This window comes from Tetrahymena thermophila (assembly GCF_000189635.1).
Source record: "Tetrahymena thermophila SB210 genomic scaffold scf_8254644, whole genome shotgun sequence".
Lineage (NCBI taxonomy): Eukaryota > Ciliophora > Oligohymenophorea > Hymenostomatida > Tetrahymenidae > Tetrahymena > Tetrahymena thermophila.
In genome coordinates this window covers 72,630-96,070 of record NW_002476412.1, presented here as the reverse complement: position 1 = coordinate 96,070, position 23,441 = coordinate 72,630, and the positions used below count along the sequence as shown (strand labels likewise).

The 23,441-nt window shown below is 21.3% G+C and overlaps 6 protein-coding genes across 6 annotated transcripts; 5 read left to right on the top strand and 1 right to left on the bottom strand. All coding sequences in view use genetic code 6, as the record gives it.

Moving 5' to 3' along the window:
- Window positions 1–535: 535 nt before the first annotated feature.
- On the top strand, window positions 536–1,285 carry TTHERM_00648830 (hypothetical protein; the record flags this gene model as incomplete). The annotated part of the gene is made up of 1 exon (XM_001032277.1): window positions 536–1,285. The coding sequence occupies one exon, from the start codon at window positions 536–538 to the stop codon at window positions 1,283–1,285; it is 750 nt and encodes a 249-aa protein (XP_001032277.1).
- Window positions 1,286–2,852: 1,567 nt separating this feature from the next.
- On the top strand, window positions 2,853–3,845 carry TTHERM_00648820 (hypothetical protein; the record flags this gene model as incomplete). The annotated part of the gene is made up of 1 exon (XM_001032276.2): window positions 2,853–3,845. Exon 1 carries the CDS (start codon window positions 2,925–2,927, stop codon window positions 3,843–3,845), a length of 921 nt encoding a protein of 306 aa, XP_001032276.1. The 5' UTR covers window positions 2,853–2,924.
- Window positions 3,846–4,382: 537 nt separating this feature from the next.
- Window positions 4,383–8,734, bottom strand: TTHERM_00648810 (cation channel family protein; the record flags this gene model as incomplete). The annotated part of the gene is made up of 5 exons (XM_001032275.2): window positions 4,383–5,735; window positions 5,901–6,044; window positions 6,103–6,490; window positions 6,547–6,823; window positions 7,165–8,734. The coding sequence occupies 5 exons, from the start codon at window positions 8,732–8,734 to the stop codon at window positions 4,383–4,385; spliced, it is 3,732 nt and encodes a 1,243-aa protein (XP_001032275.2).
- Window positions 8,735–10,758: 2,024 nt separating this feature from the next.
- On the top strand, window positions 10,759–11,997 carry TTHERM_00648790 (fatty acid desaturase; the record flags this gene model as incomplete). The annotated part of the gene is made up of 1 exon (XM_001032273.1): window positions 10,759–11,997. The coding sequence occupies one exon, from the start codon at window positions 10,759–10,761 to the stop codon at window positions 11,995–11,997; it is 1,239 nt and encodes a 412-aa protein (XP_001032273.1).
- A 627-nt stretch (window positions 11,998–12,624) lies between these two features.
- Window positions 12,625–17,160, top strand: TTHERM_000648761 (cyclic nucleotide-binding domain protein; the record flags this gene model as incomplete). The annotated part of the gene is made up of 15 exons (XM_012797720.1): window positions 12,625–12,738; window positions 12,877–12,903; window positions 12,960–13,009; window positions 13,128–13,217; window positions 13,434–13,523; window positions 13,802–13,891; window positions 14,201–14,287; window positions 14,564–14,653; window positions 14,925–15,014; window positions 15,266–15,355; window positions 15,598–15,687; window positions 15,989–16,078; window positions 16,367–16,456; window positions 16,740–16,829; window positions 17,064–17,160. 15 exons carry the CDS (start codon window positions 12,625–12,627, stop codon window positions 17,158–17,160), a joined length of 1,275 nt encoding a protein of 424 aa, XP_012653174.1.
- Window positions 17,161–19,615: 2,455 nt separating this feature from the next.
- Window positions 19,616–23,311, top strand: TTHERM_00648760 (kinase domain protein; the record flags this gene model as incomplete). The annotated part of the gene is made up of 2 exons (XM_001032270.2): window positions 19,616–22,514; window positions 22,581–23,311. The coding sequence occupies 2 exons, from the start codon at window positions 19,616–19,618 to the stop codon at window positions 23,309–23,311; spliced, it is 3,630 nt and encodes a 1,209-aa protein (XP_001032270.2).
- Window positions 23,312–23,441: the final 130 nt, after the last annotated feature.

Below are 23,441 nucleotides of genomic sequence, written 5' to 3'. Positions count from 1 at the left end.
TAAGCTTTATAAAAATAGATAAATTATTAAATAAAACAAAAATTTTTTAGCTTACTAAAAGGATAAAGCAATTATTCCAAAAAATTACTATTAAAGCCACTTAATTTAAAATTTTTCATAACTAAAATGATTTTCTCTTAATTACATAATTATTTTTTAATGGAGTTACCAAAGATGTTAATGAATTTTTTTTTATACCTAGACTTTTTTCAGATTAAGAATAGAAAAAATGAGACTAGTTAAATTAATTGATTAACTTCAATTTCTATTTTATAGCTTTAAACCTATTTTTAGTTTTTTACTTTAATCCATGCAGTAAGAATTTTTCAAATAATTTAATTTTTTTGATTACTCATAAATTAATATATTTATATAAATAATATTACCAAATTATATTTCATTAACCTGTTCTTTGTTCTATTAATTCTACTCAAAATTTATAATTTTATTGACCTTATTTAAAAGCTTCTGTTTTAGCTATCAAAAGAAAAACATAAATCACAAAATAAAAATCAAAACCTCAATAAAAGAAAAAATGTAAAAAAAACTACTTTTTATTACTGCAATTATTTTGCTCATTTCTTTCAGCTAATCAAAGCCTGATCGTAATTTAAGAAATATCTTAAGGTGTTTTTCTTAAATAGGTGATACAATAAAAGATATCACTACTCTAGTCGCCACTATCCAAGAGAAAAAGGACATATCTGCTGTACTTAAATCTATAGGAGATGTTTCTAGTTAAATAAGGCCATTGATGTATGAATGCTCAAATCCAATTTGCTTAATTGATGCTCAGAAAAGATGTGAAGAATCAACAGGAAAATCTTGCGAATAATATGGTGCTATTATGTATCCTAAATGTGAAGAGGGTTTCTACAATGTAGGTTGCTGTTTGTGCGAATCATCATGTCCTCCTGGATTCAGAGACGATGGATTATTTTGTGCTAAGCCTGAGGCTTATGGAAGGGGCGCTGCTCCTGACTGTCCATCTGGAACAACTGATATTGGAGTTTCTTGTACAAAACCCGTTTATGGTAGAGGAGTTGGTTATCCAATGTAATATGATGATTGTTAAACCTAATCATCATAAAATAGTTACCAATTATCATAAAATAAAGATTCTTCAGAATATCTATCACTTAATACTGAGTAGTTGAAAGATAAAATCTTAGAATACTCCTAGAAATTCATGCAAAATAAAGAAAACAAAGACTTGTCAGTTAAGTTTGCTACAGAATTATCAAAGTTGATGGCTGCATTAGAGGTCAAATCTTCTAAAAAATGATAATATTAAATATAAAAATTATATTATAAAAGTAAAATATATTTTTATAAAATAAATGTTTCATAAAAGATAAATTTTAAAATATAATTTTGGATCATTCTAATTTTGTCCTTTTTATTCAGTTTAAAAACAAAATAAAATATTTTATAATATTTGAGGTTAATGAAATTATAAAAATAATATTTTCAATAGAATTAAGCACATTGGTGCTTTATTAAAAATTGGAAAATTTGAGTAAATCTAAATTGTTTAAAAGTAGAGTAATTGAATTTTTTTTATGAATTTTTATTTTTTAACAAATTTATTTTTAATGAATAATACTTACAAATTGAAGAAAATATATATCAATCTTTAATTAGTAAAAACAAAGCAGAAAATATGAAATAATGAGAAATTAATTATTAAATAGCAAAATATACAGTTAAAAATTAAAATGTGAGTTAAATTAAGAAAGATAGGAAGTCAAATAAAAAGCTAATAAATAAATTAAAAGAGTTATATTGTTTTAAATTCATTTTTATGTTAAAATGTATCACAACCCAAAACAATTAAACTGTTTTTATCAAGTAAAAGTGTTAGAAGTAAAAAATGATGAAAAATATTAAATTATAAAAAAAGAATAATTATAATTCAAAATAAAAATTAAGTTAAAATAACTAAAAAAAATATTTAAATATAACACTTTGCTATTTAAAAAAATGGCTATTGCTGCTAAACAGCACATATCCAATAACTTTTAAAAGTAAATAAAAAATATCTTTTTTTATATGTATTTATGAATCAAATTAAATTTGTAAAATGAGGGCACAATGGATTATTTTAAGAATTAAAAAAGGAGGGCAATTATATAAAAAATAAAATTTATTTTAATGATTTTGTAAAGTAAGTTTATACTTCTAAAATTTTTTGACATAAATACAAAAAAAATAGTGTCCCCCATAGATAGAGTCGAATATGTAAAAGAGTTAAGCTACACATAATAAATTTTGTATTTTATATATGCATGAAAGGAGTAAATTAATTTAGAAAATGTTTATTTAATTCAAATAAAAAAAACTAATGAAATCTGATAATTTTTTATTAGATATGATTAATACTATAAATATATTTTAAAAAATAGATAAATCATTAAATAAAACAAACATTTTTTAGTTTATTAAAAGGATAAAGCAATTATTCCAAAAAAAATTACTATTCAAGCCACTTAATTTAAAACTTTTGATAACTAAAATGATTTTCTCTTAATTACATAAATATGTTTTAATGGATTTATCAGAGATGTTAATCTTTTTTATACCTAGAATACAATTTTTTTCAGATTAAGAATAGAAAAAATGAGACTAGTTAAATTAATTGATTAACTTCAAATTCTATTTTATAACTTTAAACCTATTTTTAGTTTTTTACTTTAATCCATGCAAGTAGAATTTTTCAAAGAATTTAACTTTTTTTATTACTCATAAATTAATATATTTATTGAATAATATTAATCAAATTATATTTCATTAATCTGTTCTATGTTCTATTAATGCTACTCAAAATTTATAATTTTATTGACTTTATTTAAAAGCTTCGCTTTTAGCTAGCAAAATAAAAAAATAAATCACAAAATAAAAATCAAAACTTCAATAAACAAAAAATGTAAAAAAAACTACTTTTTATTACTGCAATTATTTTGCTTATTTCTTTCAGCTAATCAAAGCCTGATCGTAATTTAGGAAACATCTTAAGGTGTTTTGCTTAAATAGGTGATGTAATAAAAGATGTTGCTAATCTAGTCTCCACTATCCAAGAGAAAAAGGATACATCTGCTGTACTTAAATCTATTGGAGATGTTTCTGGTTAAATAAAGCCATTGATGGAGGAATGCTCAAATCCAATTTGCTTAATTGATGCTAAGAAAAGGTGTGAAGAATCAACAGGAAAATCTTGCGAATAATATGGTGCTATTATGTATCCTAAATGTGATGAGGGTTTTTACAATGTAGGTTGCTGTTTGTGTGAATCATCATGTCCTCCTGGATTCAGAGACGATGGATTATTTTGTGCTAAGCCTGAGGCTTATGGAAGGGGTGTTGGTTACCCTTGGAAATTTGGTGATGGCTTTAACTTGAACAATGCTTATAAGAGATGTCAAAGCGAAAATTCTTAAGGCTGTGAATAAAATGGCTTAATTATCTACCCTAAATGTAATTAAGGTTTTCATAATGTTGGTTGCTGTATATGTTCTCCTGACTGTCCATCTGGAACAACTGATATTGGAGTTTCTTGCACAAAACCAGTTTATGGTAGAGGAGTTGGTTATCCAATGTAATATGATGATTGTTAAACCTAATCATTATAAAATAGTTAGCAATCATCATAGAATAGTTACGAATTATAATAAAATAAAGATTCTTCAGAATATCTATCACTTAATACTGAGTAGTTGAAAGATAAAATCTTAGAATACTCTTAGAAATTCATGCAAAATAAAGATGACAAAGACTTGTCAGTTAAGCTTGCTACAGAATTATCAAAGTTGATGGCTGCATTAGAGGTCAAATCTTCTAAAAAATGATAATATTAAATATAAAAATTACATTATAAAAGTAAAATATATCTATATAAAATATATGTTTCGTAATCCCAAAATAAATTGATGAGTTTCTATAATTAAAAATAAACTTTAAAAAATATCTGATCAAATTATTAAAAAGACAAGGCATAAGATATAATATAGTATTATTCTAATTTTTAATTAAGTGTACATACATAATTAAATATTTTATAATTTTTAGTATGTAATGTATTTTTACTGTACTTGAAATGGAAAAATATATATTTAAAAGTTAAAAACATTAAGAATATAGATAGATATACAGTATAATACTTCTTTTTTTAGTTTTGCTCGATTTTGTTTATTATTTTTCGAAAAGAATTTTTAATAAAAACCATAGAAATAAAGACATAAAATTTTTTAACTAAATAAATGAATGAAAACAATAGATTTTTAAAATAATAATTGAATAAAATAAAATAGTTAAATGATATAAATAATTAATTTTTTTATTATAATTGTGGTTTTTAAAATATAGATTTTATTGGATTTATTTTTTCATTATTATTGCTTGAAGAAACTAGATTTAGGCATTTCTGGTTATTTGTAATAAGAAAATTTACTTTCACTTTGCTTTTCAGAAGCCTAGTTTGAAAAATCTACAGAATTTAACATTTAATTATTATTCTAAACGTATGAGATCGATTATTAATCGTTTACGATTATAGAAGAAAAAGACTGATTTTGCAGATTATTTGAGACAGTATTTTACCTGTTTTATGATCTATTTTTCCTCATACCAGGAGATTGTATGATTGTATTTTTTTTAATTGATCTTTTCCTTCTTTTGATTATGACTCTTTACTTTTTTACAGTCTGCTTATTGTATTATTCTATGACATATGAATAGTTATTTTTTGGAAAAAAGCGAATAAATTCATGCATTTTATCAAAATCAGGAATGATAAAAAAATCATCACCTTGGATTTAAGATTGCATTTCAACTTAATATTCTCCATTTTTTGCTTAAGATTATGATATCAAGTTAATGATATATTTCAGCAAGTTATCATCTTATATTTTTTAAGATGATCTACTTGTATTTTGGTTTTAACAGTGTGATAAATTTGAGAGTCTTTTTGTAGTTTACTACCTAGGAAAGGTTGTTTTTTTACTCATCATTGTAGTGATAGTATCTTTAAAAATGGATGCTTTGTCATTCATAACAGTGCTGTTTGAATTAATGTTTGAGCTATTCTAAGTTACCATTTATGTTATTTGATGCAAACTTTTCTTAGGCTGTTAATTAGGAGAAGAAACAATTGAAGTCTGCGATGAAATTTTTTGCTCTTCTAAAAAATTATCACTACCTTAAATTGAGCTTCTACTTAATTTCTTTTACATATTAGTGCCAGGATTTAGATTATCATTAACTTCTTATTCATCATCGCAGCTTTCATCCTCTGTATAAAATTCTTCAAATATTTTATCAAAAGGTACTAGGACAGTTTAAAATTCCTAATCATCAATGCATTTTAAATAGAATGCATCATATTTTTTATAAAAATCAAAATCTGTTTCCATTTAAATAGTATTAGCAACAAGCTAAATCATTTAATGCTTATCAATAACTTAATTATTTATATAATTTAATCTGATAGCTTTTAAGTGTAATCTTACTTGACCATTCTCTACAACACTGCTAAATTTTAATTTCTTTTTTCTATAATGCTATTATCTTGTTTAATTTATACTTATCTTACTCCTTTCAATAAATAGTTATCTTTAGTTTTTAATAGTAAAAAAAGGGCATTTATCATAAGCATGATTAAATTACTTGCAAAAATAGCAGGCTTAGTCAACTACAGTCCTGCTCTCAGTTATTTATTCTTTTATGCAGCAAAATTTCTCCTAATAAAATAAAAAAAATATCTTTATTTCTTCTTCATTTCAAAACTTTCAAAAATTTTTAAACAATCAAAAAAATTGATAACTCTTCCTTAACTTAAAACGCTTGAAATATTTTCTTTAATTTATTTAATATTTTATGTTTATCTTTTTGCTAATAAGTTTTACATATTCTAAAGGGTCTTCTTTTAAAACTTCTATGAATTGATTCAACTCCAAGTACAAAATTTGGGAAACCGTTTTACTTTTCGCTTATAAACTTCTAGCTTCGCCACTAAAAAATTCACTTATCCCAAAGCAATTGTCATTTTCCTATAAATTTTTTAATCAATTAGATAAATAAGAGTTAAATTAGCTAATATCTATTTACATCTTTTACACAAATGTTGTGATTATTATAGCTCAACTGCACTTCTCCTTTTAAGATGTAAAATATTCTATTATCACAATCGTTTTCATTGAAAATTATTTGACCAGGTCCAAAGGTAAGCTCCTTCATTTTAAGAGATGAATTGACTAGAATTGAATTCTTGAAATTTAATTTAAAAATATTAGTTTTATTCAAAAAGGGATAGTAAGAATTCATATTAATTTATGATTGCAGATAAGGTGAAAGCTTTTAAACTATCTATTCGCCTTTTTAATGATTGTAATGGTCCATTTACTCTAAGTAATGCAAATACTGAAATACTTATGATTGAATGGCCTAATCAATATTTCTTGTCCTCATATAATGTATGATATCTACTAATTAGCTCCTTAGTTTTTAAATTAATAAAAAAGATAAGATAGTTTTTATTAAAAAAACATTTACTTATATTTTGCTTTAATTTATGCTCTTTCAGTGAAAATATTTCCTATACTACTCACAATATAGCCAAAGGCTCCACAACTGTAAACAACCATAAATATTACAAACACTTTTTCTTAAAGGGAAACAGGTGTTATGTCACCATAGCCTACTGTGACCATTGTAATAAAAGAAAAATATACACTATTAATATATCTAACATACCAATCAGAATTTTTTAAGTTATTTTTCGTAATCCAACTCTCATCTAAATTCTTTGCTACATAATTAAAGATGCAACCTTTAAATTTAATAAAATAAATTTCTTTTTCTATTAAAAATATTAAACTTTTTACTAAATTTTTAAAGTTTTTAATGATTTGCAATAATATGTAAAAAATTGTATTCAGTTTTCTTTATAATCAATATTTTCCAACTAATTTAAATGCTTTTAATTAAATTTACCTTATAAATTTGAAATAAAACTTTATCTTTTCTTTAATTAGTTTTTTTTGTTAAAATTTTATTGGGAATAAATCTAAAAATAAAATTCTGATTAAACAACAAAGTGCTTGCAAATGCACATTATTAATTTTAATATAAATTTAGTAATCTCTTGTTCAAAAATTTTAAAAGAAATACCATTCATGTGGGCGAGCATCAGAACTAGAAAAACCAGCTTTAGAATTTCAAAGCTGTGGGGTACTCTTTAAGATAAAGAGAATTTGGTGTCAACCTTTGAGAGTGAATTTTATATTTGATAAAGTCTTATCAAAAAAAATATATAAACATAAGAGTTTTAGGTAAATTAAGTTATTATAATTGAAAAAATTGTAATAATATCAATAACAAGTCCACCAGTTTTATAGTAATTGCGGAGAATTTTTTTTCTGTTACTGACTACGATATTCTCTTTGAAAAACCCTGTATTTAATTTAATAAATACTGCAACTGTGAATATAATAGCAGGGATTGTATAGAATATTATCTAGCAAACCCTTATTTCAAAAAAATCAATATCAAAGGAATCTGCAAGAGGTAGAACTAACATTTAAGTTACCAAAATAACTATCACAACTAACTCAAAGATTATAATAGCCGAATTTAAAGGATTAAAAACAGGAATAAAATTAATCAATTTAGAAAATACTTTACTGAATGCTTTAGAAATTATTTGTTAACCATCAATAGCCATAGTTAGTTACTTCTTTTTAGATTAAAAAAAGGATAAATCGTTGAATTTTTATTTTTAGTCCAAAGACATAGTTCTAAATTTAAAGGATTGTGATAGATTTTTCATGTTTTTTAAGAATCTCTAAAAATGTTTCACTCTTATTACAAATTGATTCCTCATTTTTTCCTCTTTCTTTTTAAGTTTTTAAATATTCAGTGTATTCTAATGTAAATCACCATTTTATGCACTATCTTAACTTTATTGCAAAGTTGTTTTTTTTTATAATCTTTATGACATTTCTAAATCACTTACCTCTCTTGAAACTTCATCGTCTTTAAGCTCTATTTACTTATTGCTTTTGTCTTAGATTATTTTTTGTAACGACTATTCAAATTTAAGCATTTGTTACTGTAACTACAAGTTGCTACTTCTTCTTCTATCGTTTTTCTTATCACTATTAAAAGAAGGATTATTCTTTTTAGACTTACTAAGCCTCTTTTCTGTATTATTAAAATTTTCATTTTAAACTTCAGAATTTGCACCAAAAGATATTGATAAACGGTTTTATACATCCTTGTTATCAGCATTTTGAAAAAATGACTATCTAACACTTATTTATTCATCATTAAAGTGTTCAAATTTTGAATTTTCTTCTTGTTTTCCATAAAGATTGATTTTAGGATAAATAGTAGAATTTAGAGGTTAAATACCACTAACAGCAGTTCTATCGCTGGTATAATAAAAGAGATCCTATTAAGATCTAGTTAAATATTAACTAATATCGCTTAAGTCCTATCTTTCATTCAAGCTTATCACGCTTACGTAATTTTCTTCATTATCTATCATTTTATATTCCTTTTAAATCTTAGGAGAATTTAGATTTGATGAGTGCCTTCCTTGATCAACATAGATTTATTTTAGACTTATATTATTTTTCTGATCTTGATGAGGTAATTAATGAAAATTATTAATTATGCTATTTATTTAATTGCTACTTTGTTGTTTGCTCTTTTAGTTTTTAGAATGGTTTTCTTCCATTTTAATTCAAAACTTAAAATTGAGAATAGAAATATTAACTAATGAGTATAAAGAGTAGACTTTATATGTTATTTCTCTTCTTTAATTTTAATTTGAAGCTGATTAAAGCAAAATATACCAATACTAAGCTTCAATTAAAATGAATGATATTATATAATCTTTAGCAACAAATAATTGATTAACTAACAGTTTATAAAGCTAAAGCAAATTTTGAACTTTTAGCCATTGACTAAATAAAAACGTTTTGATGATTTAAAATCTATATTTTCTTTATTATATTTTAGCTTGATTTATTTATTACTAAAAGAAATTTATTTCTTATATAGGCTAATTCATCTTTATAATATTTCATATTAGATACTAATGATACAAAGCATAAGGTATTATATTAATAGCTCAGTAAATATAAAATAATTGTATTTTAATAAAAATCATTATTATATTTATTTACAATTTCATTTATTTAATTAATTATCAAAATTATTAAATTTATTTTATAAGATTTTAATTTTAAAATATTTCTCAAAATAAGTTAAAAAATACTAAAAAACAGAGTTGGTGAAGTAAATATGCTAACTGTCAAATATAAAATTTATATTATTATAAATATAAATTTTTAGGTAACTTCAAAAAAGAAAATGAATTCAGTAAATAATTTATTTAACCAAATAGCATATCAATCTCATTTGTTAATTTGCCAATATTTTTTCCTTTTTTAAAGCAATAGATTTACTAATTTAGAAAGATTTAAATTCCTGCAAAGAAGCATGACAAATAAAGTTATTTTTAACAAAAACTGATTTTATTAAGTTATCTTTTTATTTTTATCAAAAAATTTAAATGGTGTAATTAAAACTCAAGCAAGAATAGTATTTCAAATTCTTTAAAAACCTATTTTTATCATAAATTTTTTACAGTAAATATGTTTTCCATCTTATTTTTTAGACTGTTAGTAATTTAAAAATAAATAAACATATTATAATATTTAGAAGTAATTTTCAAAAAGGATAAACAACTAGATTTTTTTGGTAAAGTACTTAAAAGTTCATTCAAATAAAATAAATTTAAAAGTTAATTTGTTTATTTTACAAAGAAATAAAAAACTTTAGAATAATGAATAAAATAAAAAAATAATTAATTTCTTTAATCATGATAATTTGTAAATAATTAGAAATTTTACTTACTTCGATAATAAATTTAATTAATTATTTTTAAAAATAGAATAAATGAAAAATATTTTGAAAATTAATAAAAATTATTTTAATTGCTTTGAATTAGTTAGCTTGGATTGGATTTAATTAGGTTCGCTCTTTATTTTTAACTTTTTTAAAAAATAAATGGCTTAGTTCATTCTAACTAATTCAAGGACAAGCCAACTAAATTTAAGTGGTGAGTAAATAAAATAAAATCCAGCTAAACTATGCGTCATGCATGGAGTAATTTTTGTATAATTGTATTGCTCAGACTTTAAACAAATAAACAGGTTTTTTATCAAATAAATTCCTTACACCTAATTAATTATAATTAAAATGATGCAAGTACTTAAAATAGGTATTTAAATGATATTGTTATATTAATTTTGTTTACATTCATGTAAATTTTAATTTAAATTAATTTAATATGTCATTTTTATTAATTTCTTTCTTTCCATTGCATCATTGCTTTTATTAGTTTTTTAATTATAAGGAAACAAATTTTAATTTGATGTAAGTAAATTTTGTTGAATAAAATTTATAAGAATGATTGAGATATTAATTAATAACATCTGATTAATGCCATACCCATTTAATTAATAATACCTTTCTATTTATTCATTAATTTTTTGATAATCTTCTGAATAACAAAACCCTTCATTTAATTAAAAGGAATATCATTCATTCATTAAACAAAAATTTAATATTGGTAAATGCAAGTTGTTCACTATTACTCGCATTTAAATATTCGCCAAAAATTAATTAGATTTTGAATATATAATAAAAAATTAAAATATAAATAAAAAACAATCACAAAAAGAATCATTTAATATGACTAATTCAGAGGATATCACATAACCTAAACTTGAAGTTTCCCACTTCTAAAAAGATTTAAAAGCTAAATATGAAGGATAAAATGCTTTGTTATTTAGCTCCTTACAGTACTACTTTGTACCTTTAATGTATATTTTGGCCTTTGTCAGTATACTTTACTTGAGAACAGGCTACTTATTCGTCTTTCTCTTTTACTCTTTCATACCTCTACTAGATGAATTTTGTAGCTACGATATTCGTAATCCTACTAAAGAAGAAGCTAAGCAACTCACCGGAAAGATTCACTTCAAAATTCCTTTATACTTGGCAGTTGTCTTCGATTGGCTTTTCACATTCTGGTGTGTTTACTTTATTGCTGCAAACAAAGACGAAATATCTCTTTTTAATTAGTTTGGTATTATTTTTGTTGCTGGAAATCTTGCTGCTTCAAACATTAATGTCGCTCACGAATTGTTCCATAAAAATGGATGGTTCGACATTTTCATGGGAACTTTTACTCTTGCAAAAAATCTTTACATGCATTTCGCTATTGAGCACATATATGGTCATCACCGCAATGTCGCTACTCACAAAGACCCTGCCACATCTCGCTTAAATTAGACTCTTTACAAGTTTATTCCTTAAACAATTATTGGCTCCTATTTCAGTGCTTGGCATTATGAAAACAACTACCAACGTCTCAAAAATCGCTCTCCAATTAACATTTTTAATAAAATGATTTACTACACCTTGAGCATGTTTTTAATTCCTTTCATTGTACAAAAAATATTTGGAACATATGGAATGTATGTCTTCTTATTTACTGTTTTTAATTCAGTTTTCTACCTTGAAACAGTAAATTATATTGAACACTATGGACTTCAAAGAAAAGAAATAGAACCAGGCATCTTTGAAAAAGTAGACATCCACCACTCATGGAATGCTCCCCACAGATTCTCCAATTATTTGCTTTTTAAATTGCAAAGACACTCAGATCATCATGAAAATGGTTACAAAGAATATTAAACTCTTTGCAGTTATGACGAAAGTCCTACTTTACCCCATGGATACACCGTATGCGTTTTACTAAGCTTTTATCCTCCTTCATGGTTTAATATTATGAATAAAGTGTTGGCTAGATACCAAAACGATAAAAAGACAATTACATACAAAGACATTCAAAACGAAGTATACAACTATATCCTTAAATTCACAGTTGTATCTTTAACCCTATTCGTTACAAGTTTATATTTTTGACTAGTTTCATTTTATATTTGTTTATCACAGTGTTTGTTGTATTACTTACTTTCCATTCAAAATATATTCAATTCTTAGTTTAATGTTTTTTAAAATGTAAAATAAATTTATTTTTATAAATAACCATAAATTATTATTTAAAACAAATAAATAAATAAATAAATAAATAAAAATGAATTTTGAAATATAGAATTCATATATTATAGCAAGATGCCATTCAAAAATTCCATCTTTTGGATATCACTAATTTTGAAATAGATATTTTAGTTATTTATTAAAAAATCTAATTTTTTATTTTATAATAGAATTTTTGTTAATTTATGATCCAATTTATTATAATTTTTCAAATAAATAATTTTTTTACATCAAAAATTTTCAATTTAGCTAAATTTTCTGAAGAGGAGTAGCTAGCAAAAATATAGGATTTTGGGGCAATTAATTTCTGTAGTGATTAAAAATTACTAAATTTTCCCTAAGAAATATCTTAAATATTTATTAAATATATTTTTATATCTTTTAATATTCCCCTCCCTCTGCACTGGACTAAAATGGAAAAATCCACTAAATAAATAAATATAAATTATATTATTATTACTTAAGTATTAGAATTACTGGATTTTTTTTAACATGTAACTAACCACTGTTAGTTCATACTATATTTTTAATTATATATATTAAATAGAAATATTAAGATTAAATAATGTATGTTATACCTACTTTTTTTGGTATCTCTTCCTAAAAGTAAATTTATAAATTGATATTTTATTATAACTTATTTATTCTTTTTATTCATGTTAATTTGAAATAAAAAATAAAAATTAAATAAACTTCCAAAAATCATTGTTCAATATTTTTGAAAAATAAAAAATGATATAATAGAAATAATATTACAAAAATCTAGAAGAAGTAATTATTAATTTTTTATGAATAATCTTAAAATTTATTCTTATTAATAAAAAAAGTTTTTAAACTCTTCACTTTAATTTCATTAAGTTCTCGATATTTCTCTGAGGTATATTTAATTTATTATTATTATTGCTTTATTAAATTCATTTCTTATTATTTAATATTTTTTCATTACAAACTAACCTGCTAATTAATTTTATATTTTTTCTTAAATATTTAAAAAGTAACAATTAAATTGGTGATGAAAGTGCATTAGGATTAGGTTCTGCTTTAGCAAATTGCATTAATCTCTCAAACTTGACATTTAATCTTAGGTAAAAGCCGTTTATTTTTTTTGGATTGTGATATTTATTAAATATAAAAATGAATTTTTAACACAATAACTTTTTTAATTAATTTATTAGCATTTTATTTTAATTATGTTTTTTCTTCTTCACTGCTTGTTCATTTAACACATTTTGATTTTCAATTTTTGCCTTTATTATTAATTATTTAATTTATTTCTTATTTTTTCTTCTATAATTAAAAAGTGATAATTAAATTGGTGCTGTTGGTGTATCAGGCTTAGTATCTGCTTTAGCAAGTTGCACTAATCTCTAAAATTTAACTCTTAATCTTAGGTAAAAAGAGTTTATTTGTTTTAGGTTGTGATATTCTTTAATATAATACAGAATAAATCTTACTATTTGTTTATTAGCTATTTATTTTATTTATTTTTTTACTTAGCTTTTTTTTAATTTAATTGTGTTTTTTTTCTTTCTATTTTTAATTTAAATCACTTTTTTATTTTGAATTTTCCTATTATTTATGATTAATTTATTTATTTTTTATTACTTCCTTCGTTTTTTCCTTCTAATTAATTAACTAATTATATATTCTTTCTTCAATAATTAAAAAGTAAAAATTAAATTGAGGATGAAGGCGTATCAGGCTTAAGCTCTGCTTTAGTAAATTGCACTAATCTATCAAATTTGAAACTTATTCTTAAGTAAAAAAAGTTTATTTGTTTTTTATTATGATATTTTTTAATACAAAAATGAATTTAAAACAAAAAGCTCTTTAATTTATTTATTTATTAGCTTTTTATTTGATTAATTTTTTTTTTGAATTTTATTTATTTATCATGCTTGTGTTTTTTTGTATATTTGTTAATGTAGATTATTTTTTTATTTTTAGCTTTTGCTTTTTTGTTAATTAATTCATTTCTTATTATTTTATATTTTTTCTTAATACCAACTAGCTTTAATTATATTAACTTATTAATAAATTTTATATTTTTTCTTCAATATTTAAAAAGTTATAATAAAATTGGTGTGATCGGTACATAAAGCTTAGGTGCAGCTTTAGCAAATTGCAATCTTTCAATATTGAGAATTGATCTTGAGTAAAAACAATTTTTTTATGATATTTTTTAATATAAAAATGGATTTAAAACAATTTTCTCTTTTAATTTATTTATTAGATCTAATTTGATTTATTTATCATTTATTTTTTTATTTTGCTTTTGTTTTTCTTTCTTTCTCTCTTTATTAATTTAACTCATTTTATCATTTTTGACTTTTGCTTTTATTATTAAATAAAATGATTTCTTATTATTTCATATTTACTCTTCATTTTTATTCTAATCAACTAACAAATGTTTTCTTCAATATTTAAAAAGTTACAATTAAATTGGTGATAAAGGTTTATCACATTTAGTATCTGCTTTTGCAAATTGCACTAATCTATCAAATTTGACACTTAATCTTAGGTATAAACAGTTTATTTGTTATTAATTATAATATTTATCGACACAAAAATGAATTTATAACAATATAATTTTTTAATTTATTCATATTTTAGATTTTTATTTGATTAATTTTTATATTTTGTATTTTGCTTGTTTTTTTTCATTGTTTGTTAATTTAACTCATTTTTTCTTTTAAATTTTATTATTAATTATTTCTTTTTTACAAGATCTATCCAATTTTTTCTATCTAATTAACTTATTAATCATATATTTTTCTTCAATATTTAAATAGCCGCAATTACATTAGTACAATTAGTGCATCATGTTTCGGTTCTGCTTTAGTAAATTGCACTAATCTCTCAAATTTGACACTTAATCTTAAGTAAAAATAGTTTATTTGTCTTGGATTGTTATATTTTATATATAAAAGGGGATCTAATGCATATAACTAACTCTTTTAATTTATTTATTATTTTCTTTTTTTATTATGCATGTTTGTGTTTATATCTTTTTTTATTTAACTAATTTATTTATTTTCAACTACTTCTTTTGCTATTGATTGATTTATTTCTTATTTTTTGTTTGTTTTACTTTTTACAAACTGACTAATTAATTTTATCTTTCTTTAAAAAGTGATAATTAAATTGGTGCAATTGATGCATTAGGCTTAGGTTCATCTTTAACAAATTGCACTATTCTCTCAAATTTGACACTTAAACTATTGTAAAAAAAGTTTATTTATTTTTGGTTGTTATATTTTTGAATAAACTAAAACTATTAATTTATTTATTTTTCTTATTTTATTAAATTAGAGTTTTTTTTCTATTTTTGTTAATTTAACTCATTTTTTTTATTTTCAACTTTTGCTTTTATTACTTATTTATTAATTAATTTCATACTTTTTCTTCATTTTTTTGTTCAAATAAACTTGCTAATTAAATATTCTTTCTTCAATATTTAAAAAGTTTCAATTAAATTTGTGATGATGGTGCATCAGGATTAGGTTATGCTTTAGCAAATTGTACTAATCTCTCAAATTTGATAATTGATCTTCGGTAAAAACAAATATTTTATTTGTTTTGGATTGTTATAATTTTAATATAAAAATGGATTTTAAAAAATGCAGCTCTTTTCCTTTTATTATTAGTTTTTATTTGATTTGTTTTTCTTTTTAATATATTTATTCTTTTTTTCTATCTTTGTCATTTAACTAATTTTTGTATTTTCTACTTCTACCTTTGCTATTAATTTATTTATCTCTTATTATTTCAGATTATCCCTTCATATTTTCCTTTTAACTAAATAATTAACTCACTTATTAATTTGATATTTTATCTTCAATATTTAAAAAAAAAGTGAAAATTAAATTGGTGATAAAGGTGTTTTAAGCTTAGGTTCTCATTTAGCAAATTGCACTAACCTCACAAATTTGAATCTTAATCTTAAGTAAAAACAGTATATTTGTTTTAGATAGTGAAATTTTTTAATAAAAAAAGGATTTTAAAAAAATATACTCAATAAATAAAAAAAAATAATTTTTCTTAAACATAAAATTTTTTATTTTTATTTTGGCGTTTTTTTTTTTTGCTAATTTAAGTCATTATTTTATTTTTAACTTTTAATTTTATTATTAACTAATTTATTTCTTACTATTTAAATTTTTTTTTTCATTTTTTCATTTAAACTAATTTATTAGTTAATTAACTTTATATTTTTTCTTCAATATTTAAAAAGTAGCAATTAAATTGGTGATGAAGGTGTGTTAGGTCTAGGTATTTTTTTATCAAATTGCACTAAATTATCAAATTTGACACTTAAATTTCTGTAAAAACAGTTTATTTGTTTTTAGTTATGAATTTTTTAATTTTAAAGTTAATTTAAAACTAAACAATTTTTTTAATTTATTTATCACAATTTTACGAGATAGATTTTTTTTTCTTTTATTTTAATTTTATTTTCTTTCTATCTTTGTTAATTTAACTAATTTTTTTATTTTAAACTTTTATTATTATTAATTAATTAATCTCTTATTATTTCATATAGTTTTTGATTATTCTTTATAACTAACTAACTAATAATTTTTTTTTTTTCAACAATATTTAAAAAGTTGGAATTAAATTGATGCGATAGGAGCATTAGGCTTAGGTTCGGCTTTAGCAAATTGCACTAATCTCTCAAATTTAACACTTTTTCTTTAGTAAAAACAGTTTATTTGTTTTGGATTGTGATATTTTTTAATATAAAAATGAATTTAAAACAAAAAACTTTTTTATTTAATTATTTATTTAATTAAATTTAAAACAAACTTGATATTTTTATTCTTCTTTTTTACTGCTTTGTTTTTTATTAATTTAATTTAAAATATAATTTTTAATTTCAAAATTTTATTCTTTTAATTTTTTTTGTAATTTAAACTAATTTTTTATTAAAGTTAAAAGTAAATCAATAAATCATAACAGTTGAAAGTAGAAAGTAAGTGCCTTAAATCAAAAAGATTAGTTACCTTTAAAATAAATTTCTCATTATGATAAAAAAGTGTGAAAAAACATGAATAAATAGAAAAATAAATATTTGAACAAAATATTATAATATGTTTTATTTTATAATATTTTGTAAGTAATATGAATTTGACCTAAAAAATTGATAGATTTATTTTTATTTTTATATTTATAAATAAAATATTATATAAAGTTAAAAAATAGTTTATTATAAATAAAAGAGAATTTAAAAATTAAATAAAAACTTCTAAAATCAGATTTTTTTTCACTAAAAACAATCAAAGCTTTAATAATATTAGTGTCTTATTATATCTTATTAAATTATATAAGCGTGAGCAAACTTCTTGTCATCATTTTACAAGAAGGTAATGTAGCAACTTCTAACGTCTCTGTAGAAATCTTCCTTCTAAAAGTAGAGCATGATATTGCCAACATTCTCAGACTGATACTCAAATTGATTGTTAAAGATATTCTCCTTTCCCAATAAGAATTTTTATTGGAATTGTTCGAATTTTCTTCTTAAGCTTCAGACTCATATGATGAATTTTATAAAAATAATTCATATTATATTAAAATATTATAAATAAATAATTGTTAAATTAACTATACCGTTAATCCTCAATAAGGTTTGCGACCGACAAGTTCATAAGGAGAGCCAAAAAATTCACTTATAATTAAAAACATTTTCAATAAATGATTACAAATTTTTTATTGATCAAAAATGCAAAGGCGCCATATTTAAAATAACAAATTTTTAAAAATTTTATATTATTAGTATTAATTATTATTTTCTCTTTTAACATTTTAATAAAAATAATTAAATAAAATTAAATTATACTAAAAATATAATTTTATTTACTAATTTTTAATTTTAGTATGATTAGTAAAGTAATAAAAAGTAAGCATAGTTTTTAACTCATGATGAATTAAAATAAAAATAATAAAACCATATTTTTTGATGAATATTTCTATTAAAAGTATGTATAATCAGTCGTAAAAAGAAGAATAAAAATATTGAATTTTTTATAAATTATATGAAAATTAGATTTAAAGATGATTAAATCTTTATCCAAAGTAATCCTATTATTTTTAAAATAAAATAGGTATCGTTGAATTAATTTAATGATAATTTAGAAGACTTTTGATTTTAGATAATAGAAAAATAAATTACTTTTTTAAAAATAGCACCTATTCTAATCTATTAATTGGATAAAATCAGAAACGAATAATCAAATATTAAAAGTATAATTGGTGGGGTTTTATAAAATTCTATATTCCTTTATTTAAATTATTTTCTGGAAAAAAGCAATCAGTTTAAAAATTGAACTTAGATAGAGATAAAAATCAAATAAAAATTATATGAAAATTTCATATAAAGACGATTATATTTTTATCCAAAATAATCCTATTATGTTTATAAAAATATAAATATCTTTGAATTTATTTGACCTTAATTATGAATACTTTTGATTTTAGGAAAGAGGTAAACTAATACAACTATTATAATCTATTGCATGGCTTTGATTATCTTTGATTATTTTTAATTAATAAAAACAAAAACAAACAATTAATATTAAAAGCTAATCGAAGAGGGTTTAAAAAAATTAATATTTTCTTTTAATTAAATATCTAATTTTTTATGGACCAAAAGCAAGCAGATTATAATTTGAATTTAGCTTGAAATAAATCAAATAAACAACTTAGATTTTTAAATTTTCACCATACAATTATTTATTGATTAAATTGCTTTATCAGTTATTAAGAAAACATTAGTCTTATAGCATTTTTAATATCAATGAATCTATTCTTTTTTTACAAACTAAAAATTTTTAAAAAAAGATTAATAAATAATAGTAGGTTTGGAGTAATTAATGTGCTAAAAAACATAGATTAAAACTCTTTGCTAAAATATTTCTACAACTTAAATTAATAATTAATTAAATAAAAGTGAAATATTTAAAGGTTTGAATATAAAATATTTTTGGTTACTTACTTTCAAAAAAAATATGCGTAATTTAATAAATCAAAAAATAAAGATCAAATATAATAAAATAATTGAACTTTATTGTTTAATAATGCTATCTTACCTGATCTATCAACAGAAGATTATAAAAGAAATAAATATATTTTTTATTTGATTATAATCTTTGACTTGTTTTTCTGTTCAAATCAAACCACAAATACAATACTGCTTAAAATTTATTTGAGTAATAAATTATTAAATAATATATATAGCTGTTCATGCATTTCAAGCAATTATTATATTAATTATGAATATTTTTTTTCTAAATCTTATTAGCTCAAACAATTTAATTAAAACTTGGGTGTCAAATTTTTAGAAGTTTTCTAAAATAAATTATAATAATTAATTAAAAAATAAAATTAATAAAAATATAAATTGAGTATTAGGAATATTGTTAATATATTTGGCAAAACCTTAAGTAATTTTTCTAGATAAATACGACAAAAAGAATCCATCACAAAAATGAACATAAGCATTTTTTTTGATTCGACATTTAAAGACAATCTTAAAAAAATTAAAAAAAAAATTATTTTACTTACATTATCAGAAATAAGTTAAAAATAAGGATAAAGACCTCAGGAAATAGATATTTCAAGCTTCAAAAGTAGTAATGAGTATAAGTATATCAAAGAACGTTCAGAATTCATATAGTAATAATTAGAATAACACAGCGATTAGAAAAATACAGAGGAATGGAACTTATTTTCTTTCTATTACTTTATCACTACTTATTTTCTAGACAAAGAGAATTACAAAAAAAATTATGAATCTTGCAGACCAACTGATGATAAGTTAAAATTTTGTATATAATATATCACGGAAACATTATCAAATGATGAAATAGATAGTCTAATTAATAAAAAAGTATAGGATATATAGAAAATAATTAAAGAAGAAATTTAAATAGATTATGAAGAAAGTTATCAATCGCAGCCTTTTACTTTCTCTCTTTTTACAATTAAAGAACGTGAATACAATTTCGAAAAGTTTTAATTAGAAAGAATTAAATTGGATTAATAATAATTAAAAGATGAAAAGGATTTCTTAAATGACTGGGTTGAATGCTATGAAATCTGGGGAAACATGATTTTGATAGACCAATACAGAAATAACAGAGTTTTGCTTTTTTTATAATCTTTAGACAACTTCTCAGTGCAAGAGTCAAAAACTAATTTAATAAGAAAATATGAAATTTCTGAATTCAAATTTTTTGATAAATTTGATTCATTCTATGTTCTATTTTATTCAGAGTATATTAGCACCCTAAAATAAGAAGATGAAGATGAAATATATTTTTATTTTCTTTTTTTTTGTATCTTGAACTTGCTTAAATTTAACTACCTGTTTATGAACAGAGAACAAAATCTAGTCAAGCTGATAGAAAAAATCAAAAGTTTTAAAAGTATTAAATTTATATAAGGATACCAGTTCCTTCTTAGATTAATGATAGATTTTCAAGAGAAGTTAACACTTTCTGAATCGAATGATGACTATATTTCCTAAGAATTTGAAAAAAAATATTAAAATGAGATTTTTAAGAAAAGCTTAGTTTAGTTATTTAAAGATTGGACTAATGAAAAGTATGAAGTTTCAGAAAAATATATCAACAAATAATAGCTTCAGTTGTATATTGATTCAGCAAAAAGCGTTTTGATTCTGGCAATTTTACCAGATTTAGTTAGGTTTTATGATATTAATGAGAAAATACCCTATCAACCTACAAACCTATATATAGGATATGCTTAGCAAATTATAAGAGGAAAAAGACTCTATCTTAAAAATCCTTAAGAAAAAAAAAAAAATCTTGCTTATTGGATAGAGCTAATATAGAATATAGAAAATACTAGAGATTAATAATCCAAGATAAAGAATAAACCTGCTTCAAAGATTTTTTGTCTAGAAATCTGCAAAATTAACTTATTAACTTTATAATTACTCTATAAAAGTGAAAGCTGTGAAAGATAAAATGTAGTAAATTCAAGTGAAGCAGAATTACTTAGGAAATAAATTTAAGAATTAATATAATAGATAGGAAGCTATTTTTATTAAAGCCTTTATAGATAAAGATAATTTTACTAAACTCTTTGTTATTTACTAATAAAGGAAAATAGTATCATGAATTACTTGATTAATCAAATTATAAAAAATAAAACTTCTATTGAATCCTATTTTCATTCTCACTTATTTATGAACTTGATTCTCTCTTTCAAATAAGATTTCGATATCAGAAATATTGTTAACATGAGAGTAATTACACATTATTCTTTACAATCGACAGATAAGGTGTTTGATAATTTAATTACATAATTCCATGAAGTCCATAAATAATTTATCATACAGACCATAAAAACAGATATAAATGAGCTACTAGATACGAAATAAAAATTCGAAAATATAATCAAATACTATGGTTTTCTTAATAGAAAAAAGTACGAAGTTTTGAAATTAAATTTAAAAATGTACATTAAATTTGTAGAATTAATGATCGAGTTGAAATCACCATCCTAATATTCAACATATTCATATGAAGAGCTAGAAGAAATAAGTCGTTCTTAGTTTATTGTTAAAAAAGTAAAACTTGTAGAAAATAAAGAAAGTATAGTAGCTTTGAAATAATCAAAAGATGATGGAAATGATTATTTAAAGTAATAAATGAGAGAAATTAGTATTCTTTCCAATTTACCTAAAAACAATCTCTTAATTAAATATGTAGGTCATTAAAAAAATGAAAAATAATTTTAGATATTCTTAGAATATTTTGAGGGTATAACTCTAGAAAAATTCTTATAAGAATTATATAAATAATAATAAGATTAAAACCATAAAGATTTGAAATTGCAAAAACTTTAAATTTCTAAATAAATTCTTTAAGCTATTGAATATTTGCATGAGTACAATATTGTGCACGGGGATATCAAATTTACAAATATTTTAATTAACTCAAAGGGAGAAATTAAGATAATTGATTTTAGTGAATCTAGTTTTATGGTAGAAGAAACACTAGGCTATACTAGAGGTTATGATGCTAAAGATAATGTTAATACTAGATATGTTGATTATTATAGCTTAGGAATATTGTTGATTAGAATTTTTTACTAAGGTGATTTCGAAATTGTATGTAATTGTTAAGAAGAAGGAAAAATATGTGGTATGGAAAATCATGAATAATTTATAAATTAGGCAACTTCTAAAATTGATGAAAAAAAAAAAAATTAATATTCTTAAATTTTTTTTTATTAAATTAAAAGTTTACTGAATGATTAACCTTACTTAAGATGTACTCTTAAAGAACTAATTTATATAATTGATTTAGAAATTGATATAATTAATAATAATTTTACAGAAACTTAGCGTTAAGAATGTAAATAGAAATATATTTAAAAATATGGTTAAATAATTGATTATAATGAAAATACTTAAAATACAGATATAATATAGGATTGTTTATTTAGAGTTGAAAATATAATCTGTCATCTGACTTATGATCATCCTCCAGTCACTAACTCAATTAGCGAAAACCAAAATTAAAATAGCAGCAAAAATAACGAAGAAAATAAACAATAAGAAAATGAAGAATCTAATTAAAATAATAATTCTTAAGAAAAATAGTAAAATATCAGTCAAATATAAAATGATTTTGTTGATGATTAAACTATCCGTAAATAAAATCAAAATAATCAAAACAATTTAAATGAAAATTGCAAAGATAAACTAAATTAAGATTAAAAAAATAACTTATCATTTTCAAATAATTTTTAAAAAATAAAATCTCTTCAAAACTTCTAAAAAAATTAAATTTAAAATATTCCAGATTAAGAAAACCAAACTATGATTTTAGAAAGCTATTTTATTGACAAAATAGATAAAATGGAAAATGAGATGGTTTTAATTGGTTATTTAAGAAAGTTAGATTTAAACTTTCGTAATCTAAATATAGATTTTACTAAACTTAAATTAAAGTCTAGAGAATAGGTAAAATATATTTTATAAAAATTGATTGAAACTTTAACAATTTAAAAAGTTTTGTCTTTAATATCAGATAATTAAATTTAAGAGTTGCTTAAGATATTATTTTTTAGCATAATATTTTAAAATAAAGAAATTTAAAAAAATTAAAAAAGATAGATAAATAATTTCTTTTTATAATTTAAAGAATGAAAATTTTTAATATACCATTAATATTTCTTTATCAATTAAATATAAATATACTAGCTGACTGCTAGATTGTTATTTTTTATGAAAAAAATATATATGAAGTGTACTAAATAAAAAATATGTTTGAATTTTA